Source organism: Protopterus annectens, chromosome 3.part0 (genome assembly GCF_019279795.1).
Source record: "Protopterus annectens isolate FY-2018-M chromosome 3.part0, PAN1.0, whole genome shotgun sequence".
In the NCBI taxonomy this organism is placed as follows: Eukaryota; Metazoa; Chordata; order Ceratodontiformes; family Protopteridae; genus Protopterus; species Protopterus annectens.
Window position 1 is genome coordinate 383,824,111 of NC_056731.1, and position 20,783 is coordinate 383,844,893.

The 20,783-nt window shown below is 37.9% G+C and overlaps 1 protein-coding gene across 1 annotated transcript in view; it reads right to left on the bottom strand.

Annotated features, from left to right (window-relative positions):
* The window catches only part of POU6F2 (POU class 6 homeobox 2), a 1,132,881-nt gene that overhangs the window by 81,804 nt on the left and 1,030,294 nt on the right, over positions 1-20,783 (bottom strand). Inside the window, exon 8 of the mRNA XM_044065593.1 lies at positions 3,684-3,852. Within this exon, the coding sequence (XP_043921528.1) occupies positions 3,684-3,852 (169 nt within the window). The remainder of the gene's footprint in view (positions 1-3,683; positions 3,853-20,783) is intronic.

The following is a 20,783-nucleotide window of genomic DNA, read 5'->3' on the forward strand; positions in this document are numbered from 1 at the left end:
CACACACACACACACACACACCTTTTGGTGTTTCATAACTGGTTACACCATTCAAATGTTGCCATTGGGATTTAAATGGCATTAGGCCCAATAATGTATACAATATTCCATAAAGGACAGCATCCTTATGTATTATTCTCTGGTTAATAAATATGGTACATTTTCTCCAACACAGAAAACTGGATTTAGTTTGCTATAAAAAAAAAATAGAAACACAATTGTTTTCCAATATGCAAGATACAGTTCTTAGATGTCTGTGTTTGCTTGGTTATCAGCTTAATATTTTATACAACCACTCTAAGTTTTGTACTGCATTTTTTAAAACAAGTGGCTGGCTCCAAAACTGATCTTTCTGAAGAATGACCAAATGAAATTAATGGAGATTTAGAATGTTACATGATCTACAGCAAATTTATGCAACAACCTCATGAAATTATAAATTATGCCCTTTATTATATCAAAGAGGGCATCTCCCCTACAGCTGCTCAGGTTGAGATTGGTGAAGTGTCTGCAGCATGAGCAAGGAAAAGACAATGAAGACTGTTTTCCACAGGAAATAATGGCCATTGTGGTCTCTAAGTATATACTGGCAAATTCACTTAATCTGCCTTCTTTGATTTGATGAGACTATGGAGTTGATATACATATGGGTATGTGTGTGTGTGCATGTGTGTGTGTATATATATATATATATATATATATATATATATATATATATATATATATATATATATATATATATATATGGGTTCCATACATTAAATCATATTTTCACTATTTCGAAATAGTGCATGGAATGCTCACTGCAGCAAAAGTGCACTTAATCGAAAGTGCACTTACGCGAAGTTCAGTACAACGAACGGGTGTTGTACTGAACTTCCATGCAGTACTCACGGACCTTAGGGTTAGGGCACGGGTCATAGTAAGGGGATAGCCCTATGGGCTATCCCCTTATCATGACCCGTGCCCTAACCCTAAGGTCCGTGACGACTGCAGCACAGTGAAGGACATAGCAATGTCCTCCACTATGGTGTGATAGTCACGAACCTTAAGGTTAGGGCATGGGTTAGGGTAAGGGGATAGCTTTACTAACTATCCCCTTACCCTAACCCGTGCCCTAACCCTAAGGTCCATGACTATCACACCATAGTGAAGGACATAGCTTGTTTTATATGTTCTCCACTGTGCTGCGGTGTATTTGGTGAAGTGAACTTACACAAACGTTCACTCTTGTTAAAGTGAACTTTCGCAGAAGTGAGGCTTCCTATTACAAGTTCGAAGTAGTGAACTTTCGGTCTTGTAATAGGAATCCATATATATATATAAAGTTTAGGGGGATGTGGGAAGGGGTGCGGGGATGCTTGTCCCCTGCAAACAAAAAATAATTAAAATTGATTCTTTTCACCCTTCTGTGTTTTTGGCAGTTTTTTCATCCTTTAGACTCACCAGCTTTCAGTAAGTTTACATTCCATTGCAGAACCAAAGAAGGCACTGTGTTTTATCACAGAAAAATGGCTCCATATCATGAGTTTGCTAGCCACATAATGATTCAAATCCCCTAAAAATTAACTGTGATTTTCAGCAAAAGCATTATGTTTTGAAGCTCGCTCTTACAATAATGAATCATTTTTTGCAGAAAGCAGAATGTGGGGGAGGAGCTGTGGACTCACTTATCTGCTACTTATGTATGCCATCTCCTAAGGTCTGTGTGAGTCTGAGAAAGAGGATTTTTGTGAGGCTTTGCAGCCTCAGTTGAATCGCATATGCCCATTACATACTCCTGTATTTTTGCTAGTCCAAGAATTGCAGTTAGATTCCTTTGAAAAACAGACATCCCGGAAAACAGATATCTGAGGGCTTTATAGCACCTTCTGATTTTCTAAGAACTGCAACTTCACTCTTGTGCCATACTGGTAGTGAAAGCAATAAGGCATGGAAACAAAAAGGAATATATCTGCTGTACATAGACACCTCTTCAGCTTAATAAGTACCACTCATGCTAGAACACTTTTGTTCATACTTCCTGTAAAGACATATTGTCAACCAAATACTGCAGATAGTTTGTATTAAGGAGAAAATGAATGTATGAGGTATTTTAGTGCCGAAACTACATCAATAGTAAGTTCCTTCACTTTTGAAGAATGAGCTCTTTACCCAGAATGCTTTGCAAATGTATGCAAAATGTTAACATATTTCACCAAGATGACATTATGGGGGTGTGGTCATTTAAAAATAAGTAGATAACTAAAAATAAAACATTAAAAAATTGCAAACATAGTTATTTTCTTTTTTTTTTTTTTTTTTTACCAAATAACAAATAACATATAACTTTAATATTTATAGCACAGGTAGTAATGAAATACATTGATAGATAACAATGTCTAAAAAGTCTAATTGCCTAATATACCTTCATTTTATATATCATATGACATCAGGTACATAGATAAGTAAGTGATGTACGACATTTTAGAAGGTATATAAAATGCTGTTAAATCATTAGCCAATGCATCATGCTATATTTAGTGCATATTAGTGGTAAAGTATGACATTAAGGGAAAAATGTCTTTCTATTCCTATGAGGTATACTGTCACCTTACAGTTCAAAGAATGGATTTACTAAAGTGCTCTAATGGCTGTTTCAGGTGTGTTGACACAGGAGCAAAAACACTACTTGGCTGATTTAGGGGCATGAAGTATGGGTATATGAAATATTTCATATAATGGCATATTTAATATTTTTACTTCCATTTCATAAATGTATGATGACACATTCCAAGGCCTGTACTTTGCTTCTGAAGTTAACTACACTATTTCTTTTCATTTGACATAACACAGTTAACATGAGAGGCAGACCATAGTATTTTATTCTGCAAGTTAATATTTGAGCAGGATGTGAAGCAGAATAAAGTAAAATTTATTGTGATATTTAAAAAAAGTCATTGTTTTCAGATTTCATAAAAGTGACTAGATGATGGACTTATCACACAGAATTTGACTAGAACCATATTACTTGCCTGACTTTGAAGCATAACATTCCAACATGTTGTCTTCGTTCTGGGTATGTGGATACACCTAAGGCACTGTCAGAAGCATACAGTGAGGAATGAAATAATGCCAACTACTAGATGTTTTTCTAGTCACAGAGGAGCAGGAGCATATGATGGGTAATAAACTGTTGTTAATCAGTGGAGGAAATTAAACATCATCGGGGTAGACATCAGACAATAAGGAAACAAGGCATTAAGGAAGGAGTATAAACCATATCCAGCTACAGTGACATCACTTCACATACAGTCTGCATGAGAAAGCAGAAGCTGGAAAAGGCTAACTCGTAGATCATAGGTCATAGAAGAAGACGCATCCAGGTAGATCTTACTTCCCCTACAAAACCATTCTCGGCAAAACTCAAGACCTGGCTACTAATGAAGGACCACATACAGCCCTCAGTCCACTTCAGTCCCCAACCTTCAGTTCAAAGCTTCTCATACTCAGATAACAGGTGCTACTATGTTAGAGAGGTGTCATCAGTAAAGGTGGCAGAGTAAAGCTGCCTTCAATGAAATGTTGGGAGGGGATAATAAGACACTACACAAGTCAGTATAATGAGCTCATGCTTATTTATTTACTTAGAACTCTCAGCGTATGAAGCAGCGTGCATTAAAATATCATAGCTAACATATTACCTGCATATGGCAGATTGGCTATAGGCAGGGCCCTCTGTTGCACTTAAAGCTTGGCCAACCTGGGTCTGTGTCAGGCCAAGAGACAGGCGACGGATTTTAAATGCTTTTGCAAACTCTCGGATTTCTTCCAGATTAACACCATCAACTTCACTGGGTGCTGTTTGGGGATCTGAGAAAAAAAAAATAAAGTGTTTATTTGCTGGATACATTCATCAGAACAATAGTTGTATTACATTTAGCCAGTAATGTTTAATAGCTATCTGTATTTTTTAAAGAGCTGTCATACAATTATCTTTAAACAGTTGTGGAAAAATAAAAAAAAGATGAGGGTAATAATAAAAGGGAAATATGAGAGCCAGCAGAATTTAGTTGCTCTGCAGGGATTAAGTTACACTTGAAAACATTTTCCAAATAAACATATTTGGTTTGTTTATTAAGGGCCAAATAGTAAAAAGAAAATAATAACAAACATTTCCAAATATACTACAGAACAGCATGTGTCATAATATCACTTTCTCATGTATAACCAAGGATGCATATATCTATGTGCGATGTTTGTGTGTGGCGGGTGGTGGGGGTGGGGGGCTGTAAACAAATGTCCACACAAACATTACAAACTTTGCTTAATCTTAGCAGTTAGGAATCCACTATCAACTACAGAAAAGAAACATGCAACATCTGATACTATCATAAAACTTGAGATTGGCAGAATACTTTTTGTAGATTCTAAACTGTTCTAGAAAGAGGAATCATTTTTATAATCCACATATGTTTACTGTCAACAATTTCCCTTTTATTTATCATAAAGAAAGAACACTTCCAATGAAAACCATAAGCATTATAGAATGTTGACTGCTGTATAGTCGTGTAGGAGAATGGACCAGCAATTAATATAAGCCATACTTTGGTTGCCCCCAGTGTTATGCTAGTTACTTATAAAAGTAATAAGTTACTATTATTAGTTACTTTTCAGTGAAAGTAATGTATTACTATTACTTCTACAAAAGTAATATATTACTATTACTAGTTACTAACTAAAGTAACACATTGCTACATACAGTAAGTGTAGTTTATCAATTATATTGAGATTTATTCACACAAGCACATACATGCAAGTGTACTAAAGTTGTATACACAGTGTTACAATGATGATGAACAGCATTTAAGAGTTGAAAAACTCCAGCAGACTAGTCTTTATAGCTAGAGAGTCACAAATAATAATTAAACCAAACCATACACAGCCAGCAATTTAAGACCTATAAAAATCTAACACATTTTGTCTATTTTCAGCAACTAAAAATCGAAATGCAAAAAGAATTTTAAATAGATCATAAAAAGAAGTTATGTATTTACCATAATGTTCCATATGAGTTGTTGGTTTTTCATTTGTCTTCAACCTGGGGTTTGGATTCAACATCAGGTCTAACTCAGTAGTATACTACAGCTCTAAGATCTAAAAATCTGAGCTCCTTCCCTACCCATAATGCCCTGCTCTCCCCTCATCCCCTCAGATCGAGTTTGCTGCTCATAATGTATCTATTGTGTACAAGCAAAGGTTATAAATATATGTCCCTGAATAGAACAGAAAAGAAGAGCAATTCAGAAGCTCAAACAGATAAAGGGATGTCCATGTCCATAAGTGTCAGGTCTTAAAAATTTGGAAGGCGGATGGAGGTAGGGGAGTTTGAAGACAAATGAAAAACCAACAACTCAGATGGAACATTATGGTAAGTACATAACTTCTTTATCTGAAGTTGTTGATTTGTTTTTCAACCTGTTGGACAGAGTCCCCAGCTACATAACTCTTGGGAGGCCCTCATGGAAAGATATTACAGAGCACAGAAGAACCAAAGGAGGGCCCGTTCCTGGAAATAATGTCCAATTTGTAATGAGATATAAAGGTATGTGAATTAGACAAAGTAGCCACACAGCAGATATCATCAATAGTAACTCTAGACCAAAAAGCAGTGGAGGTGGACACAAACCTGGTAGAATAAGCCTTGATGAGTACAGGTAAGGCTTTCCTTTAGTGGAATAAATAAGTGAAATGCAGTTTGTAAGCCCATTAACCAGAGACACTTTAGAAACTGGTTTCCCCAGATTAGCTTTCAAGATGGGTACAAAGAGCTGGTTGGATTTCCTGAAATGTTTGGTTCTATCCAAATAAAACCATAATTGTCTGTGTACATCTACCATATGGAGTTTGTGTTCCCCTTTGTTTTGAAAATTGGGGAAGAAAACCAGGAAATGGATGACCTGATTGTTGTTAACCTCAGTTTCAACCTTGAGCAGAAAAGAAGGGTTGGTAAGCAAAGTCGCTCTGTCCTTGTGGAAGATCAAGTAAGGTGGTTTAATAGATAATGCTTGTAGTTCAAGCTCTCTTTTAGCTGAAGTGATGGCTACTTAAAGAAGGTAATCTTCCATGACAAGAACTTCAAATCAACTTTAGCTACAGATTTAAAGGGAGGCATAACCAATGGTTGCAAAACCATAGTGAGGTCCCATGGTGAAGTGGGATCCTTGAAGAAGAAAAGTGCCCTTAATAAAGGTCTTGCACATCTTAGATGAGGCCAAAGGTGATGAAGTTTCCCCTATGTGAAAATTAGAAATGGCTGCCAATTGTACTTTCACAGTAGAACAACTAGCTCTGTTATGAAAAATGGATGCTAGAAAATCTAAAACAGCAGGAATGGGAGCTGTAAAGAGATCCAGCTGATTTTTGTAAGCCCAAATGGAAAATCTCTTCCACTTGCTATTATTTATTTTCCTGGTGGAAGCTTTATGTGCTACAACTAAAAATTTTTCAAACTGGGGAAGACACCCTCGGAATTCTAGCCATCATTGGAATTGGAGCAACCAAGCAGTCACTTTCAAGTTGGAAAGATCTAGGTGAAAGTGTCTCAAGGAATGGGACATATGATTCGGAATAGGATCCAGACTCCATGGTGGACAAATCAGGTGATACCAAAGGAAGAAAAACCAAACTTACCAAGGCCAAAAAGGGGCAATGAGGATTACTTTGCTCTTCAACCTCTGAGCTTTCTGGAGGAATTTGGGAATGAGAGAAAGAGGAGGGTAAGCATAAAGCAGACCAGTGGGCCAAGCATGGACTAGAGCATCTCTTGGAGACTGTCCCTGAGGAGGGATCAGGGCAAACAACTTGTTGCATTTGGCATTGGAAGGAGACATGAACAGACTGCAGCAAGGTTGACCCCCATTTCTGAAAGATCATGTTTGCCACTGAAGGGTTCAGAGACCACTTGTGAGGCATCAGAATGGTCCTGCTGAGCTTGTCTGCTAGAATGTTTGACTTCCGCAGAATGTGCATTGCCACTAGAAAAATGACTGGAGATGATTTCCCATTGCCACAACCTCATGGCCTATCAACATAAGGGGTACGACTTGGTTCCTCCCTGCTTGTTGATGTTCCAAACAACTGACATGTTGCCTGTTTGAATTGCAATGGTTACTGAGGGAAGAGAGGTTTGAAGGGCTTGCAATGCTAGGAGCACTGCTCTCATCTCCAGGATATTTATATGCAAATTGGTCTTTAATGGGGACCAGATGCCTTGGACTGTTGTAACCAAGTAATCCCCCCCCCCCACACCTGAACTGAGAAGTATCTGTGGCCACTGTGGCATTTGGGGGAGGAAGGATAAAGGGGAGATCTTGTTTGAGAGCCTGCAATTGAAGCCACCAGAGAAAGGATTGCTTGCATACTCAAGATAGTCTTACAAGGTGATTCAGAGGATAACATAGGAGACACCATTGGACTGCTAATGTCCATTGAAGTATTTTCATATGGAGACGAGCAGTAGGAACAAGAGTTATGGTGGCAGCCATGGAGTCCAACTCTCTTAGAAAAAGACATGCTGGAGGCAAAGGTATGTCTAGAAGCTGTTTGCCATGGCATCTGAGAGTGGAGACCCTGTCTGGAGGGAGAAGAGCTAAGCAATGCATTGTGTCCAGACAGGCTCCGATGAAGTCTGTCACCTGGACTGGATGTAGATTCGATTTCTTTAGATTGATGGAGATGCCCAAGGTTGATGCTTGTTGAAAGAGGTAGTCTCTGGCTTGGAGGAGTTGATGCCTGGTAGGAGCAGTGAGAAACCAATTGTCCAGATAGGGAAGCATACAGAATCCTTGCAGTCTCAGGTGAGCTGCCACTACTGCCATGCATTTAATGAACACCCTTGGGCCTGTGGTGAGACCAAAGCAGAGTACTCAGAACTGGTAATGATTGGCTCCCAGCCAGAACCAGAGAAACATTCTGGAGCACCTGTTCACTTTGATGTGATAGCATGCATCCTGAAGATCTACCAAGCACATCCAAATGTCTTTCTGCAGGAAGGGTAGAATGGACTGAATTGTGACCATTCAGAACTTTGAATTGGCAACTAATTTGTTCAGGGTAGTAAGATCCAAAATGGGTCTGAGGACCCCTGTTTTCTTGGGAAGTAAAAAGAATCTGAAGTAGATGCCTGATCCAATCTAGTCTGGGGGCACACTTTGGATGACTCTTTTTGTTTAGCAGCTTTGTAATTTCTAATGCTGCAGCCTCCCTCTGATTGGGTGGAACATCAGGGCGGGTCTTAAGTGGAGTGGAATTTTGAAAAAAAGGGTATGACATAACCTCTGGATATGATGTTTAATACCCAATGGTCACTTGTGATAGCTTACCAGGCTGTTGGCTGTAGAGATAAATATCTCTGCCTCCAGAGACAAGCAGAAAGGTAATCCTTCAGGATAGCTGATTGGGCCTGTCTGAGAAGGTATCTTGAGAACCCTGGTTCAACGTACCCCCTCTGCCATGAGGCCAGTGTCTGCCATTTACATCATTTCCCCCTCTGCCTCTGAAAGAAAAGTCTCCCTGTGATTCCTGGCAAGGGCCTTGAGATCTTCAGAACCACAAATATTTACCACCAGTTTGGTTCCTAGACAAAGACTGATGAAAAGCTTCAGAAAAGTCGCACCTAGAAACAAACCGCTTTAATAACTTTAAACGCACTTTTTTTACAAACGTTTTTCATCTTACGCTATAGTAAAACTTTTTCAGAAAAAACAACAGTTCATTACAAATAGCCCTTATATAGATTAAATTCAAATTTTGGCGCCAAACTACGCACCAAATCATGATGAAATTTAAAGTTATATTCACCTACATTTTGTATCTTTCGGTTAGGGGTCGCCACAGCGGAACTCCGGTCCGCTATTGACTGGCAGTAGAGTTTTTTTTTTGTTGTGCCTTCGTGTTTAACTAACAACCTTTTCAACGAAGATGGGATGCATGTCGTCACACAGAAGACGCTCTAACTGAGAATCGAACGGGCAACGTCTAACTGTGGCATATTCACCTACATTACATTTCAAAAAATATGTTAATATAATACATTAAATAAAATAAAATAAAATAAAATACATCATAAAGACTGGGATTGACTCATAAAAATACTATTATTAAAAATTGTTCAACATAAATAAATTTTGACCATGTGCACTATTGGAGAAACTTTAAACATCTCATAATAAGGGAAAAACGAGTTTACTTTAGCATGTATCATGAATTTTTGCTCTTATTCAACACATATAAAAGGAATAATTCTGAAGAATTGGGATCTATTGAAGGAAGATGCTGGTTTAAATTCAGTGTTCAATCTTACACCTAAATTTGTATGGAGGAAAACAAGTAGTTTCAAATTCCTCTTTCAAAGGCAGAAATATATATTCATAAGAAATCCGGGCATGATGCAATGTGGTAACTTCTCATTTTGAAGTATAATAGATACAGGCCACAGTATTGATATCAATGGTTATAAAATTTATTTAAAGGGGAGATATAATTGTAATACAAAGGAAGTAGTGTACATAGCAAAATGCCAAGGTTGCCCATCATTTTATGTGGGAAAAACGGACCGTAAGATCAGAGATCGAATCCCAGAACATCTGAGAAGTATTGATCAAGCAAAAGAAGAGAATGCTTTAGCCAGGCATATCAAAATGAATCCTGAACATAAATTCAAGTTTAAAATTATACAACAGGTGCATTCGAACACAAGAGGGGGACCTATTGGTCTATTTTTGGAAAAGTTAGAACTTTTGTGGCAAATAAGGCTTAATGCATGTTTATATCCAGGCCTTAATGAAAAATGTTCCATCAGCTGTTTATTAAAATTGAAGAGTTTGGAAAGGTAAAGTATAGTTTATGTATACCTACCATATATAAATATTTCATAACAAATAGTTTATAATATTATATATGGAAGTACTGAAATAATTTAAGGATTTACATATGGTTAGTATTATTTAATAATTTTAAATATTTAATTTATAAGCAATATATTACACGTATTATCAAATATTTGCGTATTTGTATATTACTTTCTATTGTATATTATTTTGTATATAATTGGATTTTACACATAAGAAAGGTTTCCCGTATATGGGAAATGAATTTTTAAATATAGACAATAAATGCAACCTAAATGTAAACATAAATTCTTTCAGGAGGGTATCAATCTATTAGTAGTATGATCATTTTTACGTTGTAGACGTTTGCATATTTAGCGCTTCTAAAAATATATAAAAAAATATGAGAAGAAATTTCTGGACTCCTGTCATTATATATAATTTGTAAGTTAGTTAAACCAGAGGCTTATTATCATATATAAAAAATACTTATCACAAATTAAAAATAGTGATCGATATAAATAATTCATTTTTAGTTTTTAAATTAATGAATCCATGAAAAAGTAATATAATCATTATTTACTTTCATGGGCATGGTTATTTATACATCTTACCTGTCATGATTTTTGAATAGTATTTCGGACATCTGTCATCTTTAGACGGAATACACTAACAGTACGGAACACTGCTACACTAATATAAAAGCATTGGTGTTCAAGTTTTTGATAAAATACTATATATATTTTTTCATATATATATATATATATATATATATATATATATATATATATATATATATATTTTTTTATACATATGTATTTTTGAATATTGAACATGTGGTATTTAAGTATAAATAAGGTTGTTACCCCATCATTTTTCCCTTATTATGAGATGTTTAAAGTTTCTCCAATAGTGCACATGGTCAAAATTTATTTATGTTGAACAATTTTTAATAATAGTATTTTTATAAGAGTCAATCCCAGTCTTTATGATGTATTTTATTTTATTTTATTTAATGTATTATATTAACGTATTTTTTGAAATGTAATGTAGGTGAATATAACTTTAAATTTCATCATGATTTGGTGCGTAGTTTGGCGCCAAAATTTGAATTTAATCTATATAAGGGCTATTTGTAATGAACTGTTGTTTTTTCTGAAGAAGTTTTACTATAGAGTAAGATGAAAAACGTTTGTAAAAAAAGTGCGTTTAAAGTTATTAAAGCGGTTTGTTTCTAGGTGCGACTTTTCTGAAGCTTTTCATCAGTTTGTTCGTGTTTTAAGTGATTTTTAAGCCTAGACAAAGACTGTTGAGGGGGTGACAAAATGGATTCCAATGGCAGACAAGGTCTTTCCATCCTTCTCACTCTGGGAGAGTGTGTCTCTAACCGTAGGACAAAACAAGGATGATCCATTGAAAGGGGCATTGGTAAATGATGCCTTTAAGGGCTTTGCGAAATCACATAGCTACATCCAGGCATGGCTCTTAATAGCAATGCTTGAGCCAACCACCCATGAGGCACATTCTGCAACATGTGAGATTAGTCTCATGGACATATTTGCTATAGAAAGAAGGATGGCCATTCTAGAGGAAAAGGTCTTCTGTTCCTTTACAGACATGGACCCTGGGGTAGAACTAGAGAGTTCCTTGACCAGGTCTCTCTGTAGTCTGGTCACATGTGCCAAATACTTCAGTGCTCACAGTGTGAAGGTTGGTGAAGCATACATCTGCTTACTGAGCCTGTCCACTGCCCTGCACTCCCTTTTGGGGGGAACAGAGGAGCTTTCCTGGCCATTTCCATCTTGGTGGCTGCTGCAAGCACCATGGCATTGACTGGGACACCCTTAGTCCAATGGGGTCTATCAGATGGGGCACTAAGGATTTTCTCTGAGCGTTTTGGAGTGGGTTCTACTTTGTCCAGCTCTTTCCATGCCCTGTGGGAGATCAGATTGATAAGGGAGTCTACAGAAGGGGGCACCCAAAATGTTGATGGACCTGACCAGAAGGCTTCCAGGAACACTGATTCCTCAGGGTTAGGGTTTTGGGCATACCAGGCACCCTTCTGATGCATGATCTCCATGATGTCGCCAAAGGAGACATTCTCATTTGGGGACCTTTCTCCTTCATCCAAATTGTTGTCCTCAGTGTGGGATTTCTGGGAGGAATCCAAGTGCCTCCTTTTGCACATATGCTTATGGTGGACCTCCTAAGTGGGGTGCTTCAGGGAGGTATCAGAAAACTCAGGGTGTTCCAAATGGGAAGAGACCTGGAAGCTCTTCTGGGCATAATGTCTGGGAGGTGGCAGAAGGGATGACTCAGGTGCAAACTCTCCTATGCATGGAGAGAATCCTTTTCACCACTTCAAATGCCAAGGGCGAACAGGGATACAAGGGCAAATCTGCTGGAACCAAAGCTGTCAGAGGAGAAACCCAGCAATCCCCTGCTACTCCTGGATCTGATAGGGGAGCTGGAGCAGAGCTATCAAGTGCCAAGGCTCTGAGGGGGAGAAATAGCTCCAGAAACTTTGTCTCTGACATCAAACCCTTGGACCCAATGCCCACACTACAGCTCCAAAAGTTGCCTCCAAGACGGTAAGGACCAAACCCCTCAGGGCAACCACTGGAATTGAGGTAACAGTATCTGTAGGCTCTGACGTCTCAACTCCAGGGATCCTCTGATGCAACAACTCTGAATCCAGGCATCAGATCAGAGAAGGAGAGATGGGAACAAATGAAGGCTGATGACTCATGAATCTGTGCCTTGAAAAACTTCATCAGCATCCTGTCAACCTTGGCTTCAGAAAGGCTTCAAGAGGACCTGACAGAAGATGCTACAGAATGTGACCTGCAGACTGGTCTGGGAGACTGCAATAATGGTGATTTGGGCCTTGAAGTAATCAGCTCAGGGAGAACCTTGGAGACCGGAGCTGAGAAGAGTCTTCATAGACAGTCAGCCCCAAGTCCTTAGGATCCAATGTCTTGGCAGTCTTCAGAGAAGGTTCACTGGCCAAAGAAGGAGCTCTGTCCAGGGACCATTTCATTTCTTTATGTTTCCGGAGATGGTTTGAGACCCTGAAGTCAATGGAGTCATGGAGGAGGAAGAAGAGGGTAAAAGACCCTTTAAAATAAGCTTATTCCTTCTATCAATAAGAGTATGCTGGTTGAAGCCAGTACATATGGTACAGGAGGAGTCCAAATGAGTGGGCCCTAAGTATACTACACACTGTGTGTGGGCATTAGATAGAGGAATCTTATACCCACGCATAGCACACTTTTTAAAACCAGATGGACTTTCTCACATAGTGAAAAGAAGAAAGCAAAGCCCAAAGAAAGGAAAAGTTTTTTTTTTTTTTTTGTATTGAAGAAAGAAAAAAAGACAGGAGCAGAAGGAACTGCAAAAAGCAAAAATAAATGGACCAGTTTGGTTTCTCAAAATAGAAAAAGAGGGTAGGGTAATATTAGGAAGAAGGCCTACAATAGGAAATAGAAGACAAAATAGAAGAATTTTTTTTTAGAAAACACTCACGACAAAACCAAAGATGATCAGATGATTGCAATCCCAATGCTGATGAAAATTTGGCAAATTAGATCTGAGGGAATGAGGGGAGAGCAGGGCATTATGGGTACAGGAGGAGCTCAGATTTTCCAATCCTAGAGCTGTAGTTGACGGCAAAGTTGGATCTGAACCCACAGGTTGAAGATCAAATGAAAAACAACTTCAGATCCAAAAATTGTCAAGGCAGAAGGTGGTTGATCATAGCTCCACCAGAAGAGTCCTGCTTAGTGCAGGGTTGGGGTGTTGGATGTTAAACTGATGAGTGGTGAGTTTGATTCCGATTGATGGTGGTATGGAGAACCAACGCCGTTTATTATATGGCAAGATATGATCTCTAGCAGGTAGAATTGTCCCAGTGGTAGGGGGTGTTTTAGTGGATAAAAGTCCCACAGTACCAGGACAGGGGCAGAGTCTAGTAGTCATTTGCTTTCACCTCCTTGCAGTGCACAAAAAAAAAAAATTAAGTAAATTTTGCTCCAGACTAATTCTAATGATCTATTATGACTGCTACGTGCTATGAGTTGTGCCAACCTTATGTTGCAATTTTTTATCCAAATTGCCCTTTCAAAGACTTTATAACCTCCTAACATCTGATTACAACCCATACTATCTAGGGCCCCCAGAAGTTTTCTACCACTCTTTTTAAGTTGAGAACCACTGTTTTAAGCAAAAGTAACAGAAAAGAAATGCACATTTAAGTTACTAGTTACTAAAAAAAGTAATATATTACTATTACTTAATTACTATTTTGAAAAAGTAACTAGTTATACGGTCTATATTAAATCAGCGAATGCTTAAAAAAGTGAATGATGATTGATAGACCCCATGTAAGTGAAAGCTTACAATCCCAAACACTTAGAACAGCAATTTTTTCCCAGGGAAAAAAAATCGCTGTTCCAAAAATAACTTTAAAACATTACATAAACTGTGTCCCCCGCACCCCCCCTACTTAAATATACCAACTCTGAGATCGCAATACAGTGATGAAAACAGCAAAATAATGAAGGCGGCCAAGCGATTTCTTTCCCGGGGAAAGAATTTGCTTATATGTCGTTTTGGTATTTTGCCGTTTCGTGCTTTCAAGTTTGATCAAGATGCATTCGAAAGAATGCGTCTTCGATCATATAATAGGGACCCTAGTTATATTACTAGATACTATAAATTGCAAATATATTACAGTAATATATTACACATTGTAATATCTTACTCCCATCTGTAGTTGTCCCCTCCCCAGAAAATATATTTTTTTGTGATTGTTTTTTAATATTTTTGACTCAACAGTGACTGCAATGAAAATGCTTTGACTGTTAATATGTAAACAATGAGTTTTCAATATATAACTTCAGCAGAGCTTTTCTCAAACAGATAGATCAAATATTTTAAATTAGAAAATAAAAGAATGAAGAAAAACATGATTTTATATCAGGAAAGATGAGAGTACAGTGTACTCACTTCTAGCTCCCAATTTAAGTGGGCACTAAAACTGAGATTAAAATCAGCAAAGAAATAAAGTATTGATGGCACCAGTTTGACAAATAAAGTTTATGTTCACCCCAGGCTAACCTCCCCAACCATATCCACCCTCTTCTCTCAAAACTATACCGCTAAGAGGAACTGCAGCTTTTTTTATTTTCCAGCTTCCTCCCAGTGTCATCTCTACACCTGGCCTCTCAGTTAGTACCTATACATATAGGGACTAAAACACTGCTGGGCACTTTTTTTATAATTTTCTTTTCTCTCTCCATCTTTATATTTCCTTTTATACTTAGCCTGTATATCTTACCACTCATCTCTGTTGTTTTACCTACTACCATTAACCTGACTATGTCAAACTTGTACACAATCTAACTGTATAAAATGGTAAAACATGCAACTTTCAAGATGCAGCTCTCATCTTTGTATCTTATTCTTTAATTCTTACTTATGTATTGGCTCATTCTAAATGTAAAAAATCGTAAAAGATGTTTTTTGTTTATTCTGTGTCTAATTTTAATTTTCATGCTTATGTACTGTCTATGTAAATATGATTGCTGCTGCTATACTCCTTATAATTGTTTGTAATTGATTTGTGGAGCTTTTCTCCCTGGGCCTTTGCTGAAAATGGACATGTATCCAGTCAGACTCTCCCTGTCAACAAATGTAAAATATCTTCTTCTTCTTTCAGCTGCTCCCATTAGGGATCACCACAGCGAATCATCTGTTTCCATTTCTTCCTGTCCCCTGCATCTTGCTCTGTCACACCAACCACCTGCATGCCCCCTCTCACCACATCCATAAACCTTATCTTAGGCCTTCCTCTTTTCCTGTTACCTGGCAGCTTCATCCTTAGCATCTTTTTCCCAATATACTCTGCATCCCTCCTCAGCACATATCCAAACCAATGTAATCTTGCCTCTCTGGCTTTATTTCCAAACCTTCCAACCTGGGCTGACTCTCTAATATACTTATTCCTAATCTTGTCCACCCTCGTCACACCTAGTGCAAATCTTAACATCTTTAACTCTGCCATGTCCAGCTCTGACTCCTGTCTTTTTGTCAATGCCACTGTCTCCAACCCATATAACATAGCTGGTCTCACTACCCTCTTGTAGACCTTCCCTTTCACTCTTACTGGTACTCGTCTGTCACAAATCACTCCTGACACTCTTCTCCACCCACTCCATCCTGCCTGTACTCTCTTCTTCACCTCTCTTCCACACTCACCATTACTCTGAACTGTCAATCCCAAGTATTTAAACTCATCCACCTTCACCACCTCTACTCCCTGCATCCTCACCATTCCTTCATGTAATCCCACCTTCACCTTAAACACATCCGTCACTCTCATAGCAGACCTCACCACTGTCACACTACCCTCGTACATATCCTGTACTATTCCTACATACTTCTCTGCCACTCCCGACTTCCTCATACAATACCACAACTCCTCTCTAGGCACCCTGTCATATGCTTTCTCTAAGTCCACAAAGACACAATGCAACTCCTTCTGACCTTCTCTGTACTTCTCCATCAACACTCTCAGAGCAAACATTGCATCTGTAGTGCTCTTTCCTGGCATGAAACCATACTGCTGATCACTAATCATCACCACCCTTCTTAACCTAGCTTCCACTACTCTTTCCCATAACTTCATGCTGTGACTGATCAATTTAATCTCTCTGTAGTTATTACAGCTCTGCACATCACCCTTATTCTTAAAAATCGATATCAAAACACTTTTTCTCCATTCCTCAGGCATCCTCACACTTTCCAAGATTTCATTAAACAATGTAGTTAAAAACTCCACTGCCATTTCACCTAAACACCTCCATGCTTCCACAGGTATGTCATCTGGAACAACAGCCTTTCCGTTCTTCATCCTCGTCATAGCTATCCTTACTTCCTCCTTGCTAATCCACTGCACTTCATGATTCACTATCCGCACATCATCCAACCTTCTCTCCCTCTCATTCTCTTCATTCATCAGCCCCTCAAAGTACTCTTTTCATCTCCTCAACACACTCTCCTCAACACACTCTCCTCGCTTGCGAGTACGTTTCCCTCATTATCCTTTATCAGCCTTACCTGCTGCACATCTTTACTAGCTCGGTCCCTCTGTCTAGCCAATCAGTACAGGTCCTTTTCTCCCTCCTTGGTGTCCAACCTTTCATACAACTCTTCATATGCCTTATCCTCAGCCTTTGTCACCTCTCTCTCTGACATGCACCTCATCTCCTTATACTCCTGTCTACTTTCTTCAACTCTCTGACAATCCCACTTCTTTTTTGCCAACCTCTTTCTCTGTATAATCTCCTGTACTTCCTCATTCCACCACCAGGTCTCATTGTCCTCCTGCCTCTTTCCAGATGTCACACCAAGCACCTTTCTAGCAGTCTCCCTTACTAGTTCGTAAAATATACTAACATAAATAAATAAATAAGATACAGTATAGTGAAAGCATTTTGGCATCATTTTAAATGCTATATAAACACTGGATACCAATATCACAAGTAGGTTTGGCTGCTTTCTTAGCCAACCACCATCGCCTTCAGCTTTTTCAACCCCAGTTTTCTTCTTTGATCAGAGACATTTCACAAGCTAAGCTGAAAGAACCAATAGGTTTATCAAGAGCAGGCAGGATACTTAATATTGATAAGGTGCAGTCTTGGGTGTACTTAAAACTCAAGACGTATTTCCAAGTCAGGTGAGGACCACATGTTAGTATATATGGAAAGAATAACTTTTAATCCTGCTAGACTTTATGCAGTTGAAATTTTTTCTGTTAGAATTACATGAAACACAGGTAGCGCAGTCTTACCACTGGTAGACTAGTTCTTGCAACTTACTGAACCTCCACTCACAAAGAAGATTTGAGCCAGCCTCCTTAAAGCAATGTAAAAGGCTTAATTCACCACAAATAAGGTACATAAACATTGTAGGTATTTCTTCCCACACACATATACACCAATTCAGAGTGACATTTCTCACCAACAACCACTGCTCTACTGTCTATTTTATCTCACAGAGTGACATTTCTAATCAACAACTGCTGTCATGATGTCTATTTTCATTTTTCACTTCTTAGCTTTCAATGTTTAATTCAGTCTGGATATTCTTTTAATATGTCTTCATCCTCATAATGACTAATGACCATGATGCCTTAAAAATGTTATTTTATTAGACTGTGCACAAATATGCAGATGGAGATGTTGATTTCTGCAGTTCTGACCCTCTAGCTGGCACTATACACTTTATCTGTTATGTCACACCTCTGGAACACAGCAGGTTAAAAGAAAAATGTGCATACAAGTCAGGCTCAATGATCAATTGACAAAATGCAGCCTAGTCCCAAGACCATAAAGGTAGTATGCACTGCTGGCCTGTATATGGGGCTCCAATACTCACACCCAAATTAGACAGCACATAAGGTCACCTACAGAACATCTTTGGCCTAGCACATTCATATGAGTTATTGTTTTCACACACACTCGTGCACACACACACACATGCACACACACACACACACACGCACACACACACACACACACACACACACACACACACACACACACACACACACACACACACACACACACACACACACTTCCAGGGAAGGTTGGCAGAATTATTTAATTAGGTGCTGTGAGATGGGAGCCATGTCTGGTCAACATGCATTATTAAATGATAAAAATGCTAAAGAATGTGAATGTACACATGGAAGGTTAAAATAACACGCAATTTTACTGGATAAAGTATGTACAGAAAAATCTGATCTACTGATAACTACATATCCTATCTCCTATTAAAGAATGCTGGGTCTAAGTCCCCCAAATTAGAAAAAATAAACAGGCAGTTGCAAATAGTACTTACATGAAGATACTGAGATTTTCAGGCAGACTAAAACAGAGCTAAAAGAGATTCAATTATTTACACATTTCTGTTCAGAAAATCAAAAACATTACATCATCAAGGACAAGGGCTTAATTTTACATAGTTGTCTGCATTTCAGAGTTCAAATACAGTTTACAAGGATGTCACCAGTTTTTATAGGTACATAGGCTCATAGGAAAGTATGGCTAGCTGTCATTTTAGCCTAGACAATTTCCCTTTTTGCACTCAAAAACATCTAGAAGCTGACTCTGACCATTAGTAGTTGCACTAGGATATGGACAGGAATGATGCCATTTGAGGTGCTGAGTGACAGGTAATTCATCATATTGTAGAAGTTAGGATATCTTTTAAGTGGGACACAGTTTCGGTTTACCATGTTTTGTACCAAGTACAACATAACAGGGCCATGTAGGTTATCCATGTAGGGAATGACATTTTATTTGATGGCATTATTTAAACTTATATTCTTAAAGGTGTATGGAACAAGCCATGATCTTGACAGATACAAATATAGAATACATTAAACATAATGAGACACAATTACAGGGACTGAAAGTGGGACAAAAACACCACTATCAAATCACACACACAATGGAAAATTTATTAACAAAAAAATACAGAACTTTCATAATGTCACTCCAAAATCCCTAAAAGTGCCTGAACTCCCTGGTAAATCAATGGAAGTGAACAGGTATGATTCAACTGGGATAAAATGTGGAAGTTATTTAAGTTCAATGGGGCAGATGAGTCCAATCATCACCAGTCCATGCATTTTTGGTCAGTCTTCCTTCTCAGTCAATTTTATTTATAGTTTATTACCTTCCACTGATCATTTTAGAGTAATGATCATTTCCTAGTCATCTGCTGACTTAGTTGTGATGCCTTCGATTTAGTAGAGCTCTTTATCACAGAAGGTCCCCCCAAACATTTCTATCCCCCAACATGGAGAATTGAGAGAGGTCCCAGGCTTTTGACCTTTCTCTTATTTTGTGTGACTTAATTTCATTTGATTTCTTGACTAATTTTTAGTAGGTTGATATACACTGGTTTTTTTATCCTGTTGGTTAGTTTAACTATGGGTAAGAGTGGTATGTGTAGGTTATGCTTGACCATTGCAAGGTATGCAGTATATACAATTTCTTTTCAAATCAATTGCTGCTGTGATTATGTTAATGAATAACCCTCTTTAAGTAAGGATGACCTGATGAGGAGGTCACATATGATCTGTTTTCATTGCCTTGCATGTGGAGGATTATCAATGTAGAATGACTGTAAATGTCATTGCTTTGCATATGGCAGCAAACTAGAAATGACAGGACTGAGATTGCCTGTTGTTAGGTGGATAAATCATGCTTCAAATGATGAGGCTGAGTAGTGATTTCCATTGATGGAGTGTCTTTAGCTTTGAGACCTTGGGGTTTTGATAGTGGTGTGTGATAATGATGTCATAATCTTTTTTCTTTGATATTTCCTCTTGGAGGGGATGTCTTTAGCTTTCAGTATAGCAAGTTGGACTTATATGGAAGGGAGCTTAGGTCAAGAGAGGTAAAAAAATTCTTAAAATTGATCTGGAGGCTAGTTGCATCAAAAAGCAAAATTTAAATTACATTTGTTTGTTGCATTTGCATACAACGCTTTATTACAAACATTATTAGTGCATTGTTGCATTTGTATATTTTACTTTATTTTTATTTTATTTCACTATTTGTATTTTTATATTTCTATACTTCTGAGTTATTTGTTTATTATCTTTTTTAAGCTTCTAACATTATTTGTTATTATTCTTCTTCTTGTGACAAAATTATTTCTATTTTTTTATTAATCTTTTTTTTTCATTATTTCTACCCGTGGTTTATTACTCTGGGGTTTGCCATGCACTTGTTCTTTTAGCACATACAGCCACATGTATGCATATAGTGTAGTGGGTGTACTAATATGCATACAATATATAGTAGTCTGTAGGTAGTTCAGATATTCAGTAATATTAAC